At 41.7% G+C, this 9,573-nt stretch overlaps 1 protein-coding gene across 3 annotated transcripts in view; it reads right to left on the bottom strand.

Annotated features, from left to right (window-relative positions):
• Positions 1-5,815: 5,815 nt before the first annotated feature.
• SMYD3 (SET and MYND domain containing 3) overlaps positions 5,816-9,573 on the bottom strand; it is a 689,934-nt gene continuing 686,176 nt past the window's right edge. For 2 of the 3 annotated variants that reach the window (XM_032389458.1, XM_032389457.1), the window contains exon 12: positions 5,816-9,249. In XM_032389458.1, the coding sequence (XP_032245349.1) occupies positions 9,148-9,249 (102 nt within the window). In that variant the 3' untranslated portion in view covers positions 5,816-9,147. The remainder of the gene's footprint in view (positions 9,250-9,573) is intronic. The other variant, XM_032389456.1, reaches the window with a different exon arrangement.

Here is a 9,573-nt window from a genome sequence, read left to right as displayed (position 1 = left end):
GCTTTAACTACTTGGATTGCAAATTCATATAAATGCTGGTCTTATACAAATGGCCAACAGACACATGAAAATATGCTCCAAATCACTTGGCATCAGGGAAATACAATTCAAAACCACAATGCAATACCATCTCACACCAGTCAGAATGGCTAAAATGAACAACTCAGGAAACAACAGATGTTGGTGAGGATGCAGAGAAAGGGGAACTTTCTTACACTGTTGGGAATGCAAGCTGATGCAGCTACTCTGGAAAACAGTATGGGGGTTCCTCAAAAAGTTAAAAATGGAACTACCCTACAACCCAGCAATTGCACTACTAGACATTTATCCAAATGATACAAACATAGTGATTCAAAGGGGCACATGCACCCCAATGTTTATAGCAGCAATGTCCACAATAGCCAAACGATGGGAAGAGCCCAGATGTCCATCGACAGATGAATGGATAAGAAGATGTGGTATATATATGCAATGGAATATTACTCAGCCATCAAAAATAATTGAAATAGTGCCATTTGCAATGATGTGGGTGGAACTAAAGTGTATTATGCTAAGTGAAATAAGTCAGTCAGAGAAAGACAAAAGCCATATGATTTCACTCATACGTGAAATTTAAGAAACAAAACATGAACATAGGGAAAGGGAAGGAAAAATAAAATAAGATAAAAACAGAGGGGGAGGCAAACCATAAGAGATTCTTACATATAGGGAACAAACTGAGGGTTGCTGGAGGGGAGGTGGTTATGGGGAGGGGGTATTTGGGTGATGGGCATTAAGGAGGGCACTTGATGTAATGAGCACTGGGTGTTATATGCAACTGACAAATCACTGAACTCTACCTCTGAAACTAAAATACACTATATGTTAACTAAATTGAATTTAAAGAAAAAATTTTAAAAAACTCCATAGGGAAAAATAATGTAATAACATCATATACTGACAGATGGTGACTACACTTACCGTGGTGAGCACAGTGTAATGTATAGAACTGTTGAATCAGCCCCTTTCTCTCTCTCTTCTCCTTCTGGAGCCTTTATAATGTGAATGTTGGGATGTTTGATGTTGATCATCTCAATAGATGCAGAAAAAGCATTTAACAAAATTCAACATCCATTTACGATAAAACTCTCAACAAAGTGGGTTTAGAGGGAATAACCTCAACATAAAAAGATCATATATGATAAACATGCAGCTAACATTATATTCAATGGTGAAAAACTGAGAGCTTTTCCTCTAAGATTAGGAACAAGACAAGGATATCCACTCTTACCACTTTTATTCAACAGAGTACTGGAAGTCATAGCCACAGCAATCAGACAAGAAAAAGAAATAAAAGCATCCAAAATGGTAAGAAAGAAGTAAAATTGTCACTGTTTACAAATGACATGATACTATACATAGAAAACCTTAAAGACTCCACCAAAAAATTATTAGAATAAATGAATTCAGTAAAGTTGCAGGTTACAAAATTAATATACAGAAATTTGTTGTGTTTCTATATACCAATAAAAAAGTAGCAGAGACAATAAGAAAAAAATCCATTTATAATTGCACCCCATAGACTATTTAGTAATAAACTTAACCAAGGAAGTGAAAGGCCTGTACTCTGAAAACTAAAAACACTGATGAAAGCAGTTGAAGACAACACAAATGGAGAGATAACACCATGCTCATGGATTGGAATTAATATTGTTATAATGTTCCATACTACCCAAAGCAATCTACACATTCAATGAAATCCCTATCAAAACACCAATAGTGTTTTTCACAGAACTAGAACAAATAATTCTAAAATTTGTATGAAACCACAGAAGACCCCAAATAGCCAAAGCAATATTGAGAAAGAACAACAAACCTGGTGGTCTCATACTCCCAGATTTCAAGATATACTACAAATCTATAGTAATCAAAACAGTATGGTACTGGCACAAACACAGGCACATAGACTAATGGAACAGAATAGAGAGCCCAGAAATGATGCTTCTATGGTCAATTAATATACCACAAAGGAGGCAAAAATATTCAATGGGGAAAAGACAGTCTCTTCAACTAATGGTTCTGGGAAAACTGGACAGTACATGTAAAGAATGAAACTGGACCACCTTTTCACACCACACACAAAAATAAGCTCAAAACGGATTGAAGACCTAAATGTGAGACTTGAAACCATAAAACTCCTAGAAGAAAACATGGGCATTAATCTCTTTGACTTCAACCTTGGCAATATTTTTTTTATAGGTCTCCTCAGACAAAGGAAACAAAAGCAAAAATAAACTATTGGGACTATACCAAACTAAAAAGCTTTTGCACAATAAAGGAAACCATTAGCAAGACAAAAAAAGGACCTAATGAATAGGAGATGTTTGCAAATGATATATCTGGTAAGGAGTTAACATCCAAACTATATAAAGAATTTATGCAACTCAACACCTAACAAATAAAGAATCGAATCAAAAATAGGCAGAGGACTTGAAACAACATTTTCTCCAAAGAAGACACCCAGATAGCCAATAGACATATGAAAAGACACTCAATATCAATCATCGGGGAAATGCAAGTCAAAGCCACAATGAGATGTTACCTCAAACCTGTCAGAATGGCTATTATCAAAAAGGGAAGAAATAACAAGATAACAATACAAGGATATGGGTAAGAGGGAACCCTTGTGCACTCCTGATGGGATAGTAAATTGGTACAACCACTGTGGAAAACAGTATAGAATTTCCTCAAAAAATTAAAAATAGAAATATCATATGATCAGCAATTTTACTACTGGGTAATTACCCAAAGAAAATGAACACAGTAATCTGAAAAGATATAGGCACCCCTATGTTTATTGCAGCATTGTTTACAATAGCCAAGATATGGAAGCAATCTAGGTATTCAATGATAGATGAACGGATAAAGATGTGATATATATAATAAAATAGTACTCAGCCATGAAAAAGAATGAGATCTTGCTATTTGCAAAAACATGGATGGACCTAGAGGTTATTACCATAAGTGAAATAATTCAAACAAAAACCCCAAAATACCATATGATTTCACTTATATATGGAATCTAAAACACAAATGAACAAAAAGCAGAAATGCCCATAAATACAGAAAATAAATGGGTAGCTGTCAGAGAGGAGGTGGACGGGGGGAAGGGTAAAATGGTGAAGGCGGGTGGGAGGTACAGGCTTCCAGGTATGGAATGAATAAGTCACAGGGATGAAAGGTACAGCATAATATAGTCAATGGTATTGTTATAGTGTATGGTGACAGATGGTGGCCACACCTGTGGTGAGCACAGCATATGTATAGAGTTGTTGAATCACTAGGTTATACACCTGAAACTAATGTAACATTGTGTGTCAACTATACTTCAATAAAAAATATAATAAATATATTTTTAAAAAGATTAGATAATTAAATTCATCCAGTAGGTCCTAAGAAAGTACTTGTGGGAAGCACAATTGAGACGCTTACAGTCTTTATTCTACAGTTACTTTAATATGCTAGGTTGGCATTTATTTTTAAATGGTCTATAAATAATTTTCTCTCACAATTACAGTTAATAATGCATTTGTGGAATTTTTGCTTCCTACCCCTGTGACCTTGAGATCTACTAGTTTATATGTCTTGGTTTCTAAGGGAGACAGGATTCCTCCAGGGAATACAACAATGGCTCCGTCATTGTGGAAACTGACACAGCCTTATGGCCATTTGGGGCTCATCATGCCTCTGAATCAACAGGCAAACAGGTTGGATGGACTGAATCCCAGTATCAAATCGCTGTCATACAGCGGGGTGAAGGAGGACCACATCTGAACTAGGGGCTGCTTTAACATGAAAATTAGTTTGATGGAACATTGAGACAACCCCAAAAAGGCAAGACCACCAAGTATCCAGACAGCTCAGGAATGGTAAACTGAATCGTTCCACCAGGTAAAGAACCTCGAGTAGGCAGGTGCTGGCTGAAGACAGGAAGATCATAGAATGGGCAGTAGAAAAATGTTTTTTTAAAAGTATCCACTCGGGGCACCTGGGTGGCTCAGTCATTAAGCATCTGCCTTCGGCTCAGGTCATGATCCCAGGGTCCTGGGATGGAGGCCCGCATCGGGCTCCCTGCTCCGTGGGAATTCTGCTTCTCCCTCTCCCTCTCCCCCTGCTTGTGTTCCCTCTCTCACTGTCTCTCTCTCTGTCAAATAAATAAATAAAATCTTTAAAATCAATCAATCAATCAATCAATCAAAATATCCACTCAACTCAGGAACAGCTAAGAATCAAGGACCATCCAGTGCTCATCACATCACGTGATGTTATACACAACTAAGGAATCATCGAACACTACCTCAGAGACTAATGATGTACTATATGTTGACTAATTGAATTTAAATAAATAATAATAAAAAAAGAATCAAGGACCATCTGGGAAGTTTGGTGGTACTATTGTAACTTTACAATAGAACCCTGGTTTATCCTGGAGTAGATTTCTTATGGAGTGTTTTTGGAAAATGCTATTCAAAGGAACTCAGGGCAAAATATTAAAGCAAAGTCAAAAAACGAGTGGCAAACTGAGAGATTAAATGTTACAGATAAAGGGGAAATCTTAATATAGACACAACTAAAGATAAGGAAAAAAAGATCAAAAAATTGGATAGAAAAATGACAAAGACCTGTACATATAGTTCACACACAAAAAATTAGACAAAAAGCTTTTAAATGTTTGAAGACATAGAACTTCACCAATAAGAAAATTAAAAGTACACTGAGATACGCATCAGCTTAACAAAAAATGCAAAAGCTGAAAAATCCACTTTGGTGGCAAGACTGAGAGGAAGCAGGTATCGTCATGCAGTCCCTCTCAAGGTAAATTTGACAATACTTAATAAAATTACATACGCATTTACCCTTGACTTGGTGATTCCACTTCTGGGAAATTACCCTAAAGATACACCTCTATGGCATCATTTGTAATTGAAAAATTTATGTTAATATATATTATGTGTTTATATTGATTTTTACATACCAACATAAAGCAGTAATGGGGGAATCCTTAAAGTTGAATAGAAAAAATCTAATTGGATATCAAATTGATGACATAACCACACTGAAAAGAATAATTAAACTTTTAAACGTAGTGTTATGACAATACAATTTTTTGCCTAAGGGCATAAAACCTTAGAAAAAACTTTAAAAATTTTACTTCGTAGGTTTGCTGTTGGTAGTGGTTGTAGTGTAGTAATTTCAAAACTATTTTGTGTGTATGAGAGAGGTACAAATATGAAGGAGGGAAATGAAGAACCACCCCGGGTGTTGGATTTTAATTGATAGGTTCACTGTGAACTCACGATTTTTAAAAGATCTAGGAAGAAGCATCACTCCAGTAGCAATAAACAAACAGTGTGGGGATTAGGGTTCCTGAATACCATTCCTTACTAAAAAGCCCAGAGTTCCTTGAAGAATAGCTAGTTCCAAGTCTAGAGTGGAAAAGTATAAAGTGAGCCTGAAACATCTCGCTGTACCTTGGAGTAAAAAAGTGTTTCCAAAATGGTAGGAACACACAAGACATTTAACCTGAAGAAAATCCCAATAGCCAAAGCTGATAGGACTTGAGCATCACATAGAAGAATTATGGTTACAGACTAGACCGTATTTCAATTAAAAAGGAGGAAAGAAACAGGAGGATGGAGGCTCAGGCTAGGTCTTAGCGAATTGGTAAGAGACAGATGGAGAAGAAAGAGGATTAGGTCAGTATGAACAAACAAGGACCCGTCCAAGAAGAGGACAAATTCAGGAGACTGAAGCGGGGTGGGGGGTCGGGGGCAGGTACGGATCCAGCTAGAGTGGTAGGTGCATGGGGGGGGGGGACCAGGAAGTTTAAGATTCAGGGGTTTTGGGCCATGAATCAGTGGTCTAGGACCACGAATGCCAGTCTGAAGACTTGACTGAGTCTAGTGGCAATGGGGAGCCAGTGCAAGCTTTTGAGCAGAGGGGCTTATAAGAGATGAGGAAACGGGTATTTCTGGAAGGTGCCTCTGGCAGCTCTGATGGAGGACAGAGAAAGGAGGGGTGAGATGGAGGAGGTCTTTGCAGGGGGCTGAGGAACGACGTGTTGGGGCCTGCAAAGAGCCTGGGAATAGGTAAGAATAAAAATGACCAAAATGAAAAAAAGCACTTTGGAGGACGGATAGACAGAACTTATTCCTTTGTCAGAGGAGAGAGTCGGTGACTGAGTTTCTGTGCTGAAGAGCCGGGAGGATGATGGTAGTGCGGAGCTGAATATGCTGGGCAGAGAACTGGTCTCCCCTGTTCTGAATTGGCTTTGACTAGGTTGATTGTGAGACCTTAGATTTTTGATGCATCCAAACCTTGAAAGGTTAAGGGAACGTCCCACGGGGGGGGGGGGGGGGGTGTTGCTGGCCCTTCTCCACCAGTCCGATCTCTTACAGACCTCAGGTAAAAGGACGGCTCCAGCGTGTTCCTGAAGCCCCTGCCGATGATTGCTTGTCAGAGGATTTTATGATGCTCCAAAGATAATGCCCAGAATCTTCTCGCTGGGGCGTCCCCTTGGGCTCCTCTGACTGAGCGTGACATCATCTCCTGACTGGGCCAGAAGAGAATTCCCAAGACCTGACTCCGGGGCGGGCTCCCACGGATGCCCTTCTCTTGTCATCCTGCAGTGAAGCTGGACGGGGGCGCCTCATTGGGCGCCAGCCACCCTCTCTGCCCAGCATTCTGGCCTGGCTGGACGGCGCCGGCCCGGAGCCCCCATAGCGAGCTGGCTTCCCAGGCAGCCTTCCTCCCTGCACGCTTGGCATTCATGTGGCCTGGCTATAAATTATGCCCAGTGTGTTCATTTTCACCTTAAATGTGTTCTCATCCCAGAGGAGCAACTAATGGCATCAAGTTACTGATGTGCAAAAAGCCTGCCGCTACGATGACTGTGGATTAATGAAATCACAGTCATGGCGGCTGGGGCGGCCATAAGTCGTCAGCCGCCGGTGACACGGATTTTACACCATGCTCCCCGTCCCCTCCCCTCTTGCCCCAAATTATTTTGTGGTAAAGATGCTGGGTAAATGTTTACCATTGCTTGAATGTTTGCTTTCTATTAGAAGCCGATGCAAGCCGAGCCCCTCGCTCCTAAGGGAACCTTCTCCCACACAACAGGAAGGGAGCGGAGAGGGATTTAAAAGCCTGTCACGCTTTCTCTAGGAGGTGGAAGGGCAAATCGCTTTATCCAGGATCATCACTGGCTGATAAATCTCACTCCGAAAATTGGCCAACACAGGGTTCTAGCGGTGAACCCTGCTCATTTGGCCTGTGAGTGACTACTCCTGCCTCCTGTTACGGCTTTTCTCTTTCCCTAATGAATTTAAAATGTGTAATTCCCGTAAGTGATTCTGAAAGGTAGCAAGTCTATTTCTCATTAGACGAAGGACTCTGGGGAGTCCACTGATGGACAACGGGGAGTTCAAGGGTCCCTGATCCTAAGAGCAAATTGTTCGGGTGGATATGGTTTTCTAGAAAGAAGGTCTATGAATTTCATCCAATTCACTGAATGTTCTGGAACACCAACACGGGACTGCTATGTGGATCGCCCTGATGGTCACACTATCTTCCTCTCCACAACCCCATGCCATGCAATAGGATGACTTCGAGGAGGCTCTACCCACCCTCCATTCCGGGCTGGCCTTGTGCTTGGCTTTGTCCCATGGGATATCGGCAAATGCAACGCCAGCCGACAGGGAAGCGCTTGCCTACTTCCTCTTCCTGGAACCCTGCTGCCACATGAACGAGGCTGGGCCAACCCAGTGAGCTGCGTGACCCTGTCACCCTCCTTTCCCCAGCTGACCCACCGGCAACTGCAGGCAATGAGTGTACCCGGCCACGGTCAGCCATGCCTGGGCCAGCAGAAGCCGACAGAAAGCCTGCAGAACGCACCCGTGTGCCGGACACTGTGCACATTTCCACGATCAAAGTGATCACCAGGCATTTGGCACATCGACTCCAGCTTCCGGCGGTCAGCCTTCTCTGCCGCCAAGCGAGGCTGGTTCCTTCTGGCTTGAGCAGGCGCCTGTGTGTCATTCTGACAGTGGCCTGCGCCCCACGTGGCCACGGGGCTCCTTCTGTGAGGGCGGGGCGGATCCCGGGGCCTGGGGAACAGGACACCATCCCCAGTTAAGTACCTCCTTTCCTTGCTTGTAAAATAAGGTGGGGGTGACTGGAGCCTCCCTCATTACCGTAATTACTGCCTGAGCCCATCTAAGCAGGAGGGATGAAACTGCTCACAGGGTCACGGAGCCATAGAAGAAATCACCTCCTTTTTCTTCCCCCAGAGAAAAAGTTTCTTTGAATTTGAATAACGCAGAAAGGTGGTAAAGTGGGTAGATAAAGAGGAAGAAGAAACAAAAATATCTGTTTTGAGCTGGGATGCAGGATAATGGAGCTTCGGGGTGCACATGTCACACGGTCAAGCCACAGATATAGGGAATTACGGGAAAAAAACTCCAAGGAAAGAAAAAGCATGACATGTACAAAATGGTACAAAACGCGCAGAAGAGCCACAAGACGTTTGAGAAAACGTTTTTTCTTTTCCATTAAGACTTCCTATGCTTTTCTAGTAACACCTAAAATGACTTCTTTCTAGGATTCGGGACACCACTTTTTGTATTAAAGATGTATTCGGGAGTAAATAAGGGATGTACATGTCACTTACCACAACTAGTAAAGAAAACATCTGAAACTCTGCTTTCTTGACAAAATAGACAATAAGCTTTTGCTTGTGAAAACACTGATTTTTAATTCAATTATCCCCACAGATAGCCAAGGAGAAAGTTACAACTTATTCTACCATGCTTTTAATAGAACTTTCTATCCTTCATGTTGAGAATGTTGAGATCTTAAACACTGAAGTCAACCAATGAGGAAGCAAACGATTACCAGATGGCATTTTCAACCAAATTTTTTATATTTCTTATAATTGTGCTTCTCTACAACGAATGTTTCTTATGGTTTGCACACTGTATGTCTGCCTTTGTTTACCTACATGAACAGAGAATCACATTCCCAGTAGGGAGGCTCACACAGTGTAGAGTATGTGACCTCTATATGACATTCAATAAGGGTAGAAGCCGTCCTTCCCTCTGACTGCACCCCTTAGGATGCTCTTATGTTGGCGTCACATTCTTCTAAAAGTAGGATCAAATCTTCAATCAGGCTGTGCTCTCTGCCGTGGGTCACTCTCATAATATCAAAAGCCTAAAGGAAAAAGAAAGAAGATGGATTATGTTAGAGTAGGCAGTTAGTTAGGTTTTAACAGGATGCCTGGAGGCCCGTAAAGGGGGAGTCACGGGCAGCTATCGGGACTGGGGGGGGGGGGTGGTTAGAGACCTATCCTGGCAACAGTCCAAAACAGAGCCACAAGAAGCTGGATCAAAGCAGACAGGCCCAAGACAAAGAAGGCTGGAAACCCTGACCTAGTAATGGAGAAAAGTCAAGAAACACTGCTCCCAAGAAAGTCCCTCCTTGAGTTAACAACTGTCAATAAGATAGAGACCCAAACCTCAGGGCAAGCAGCTCTCC

Source organism: Phoca vitulina, unplaced genomic scaffold (assembly GCF_004348235.1).
Source record: "Phoca vitulina isolate PV1807 unplaced genomic scaffold, GSC_HSeal_1.0 scaffold54, whole genome shotgun sequence".
Taxonomy (NCBI): Eukaryota; Metazoa; Chordata; class Mammalia; order Carnivora; family Phocidae; genus Phoca; species Phoca vitulina.
Note: the sequence above shows the minus strand (reverse complement) of the source record. Positions and strands in the feature narration are given on the sequence as shown.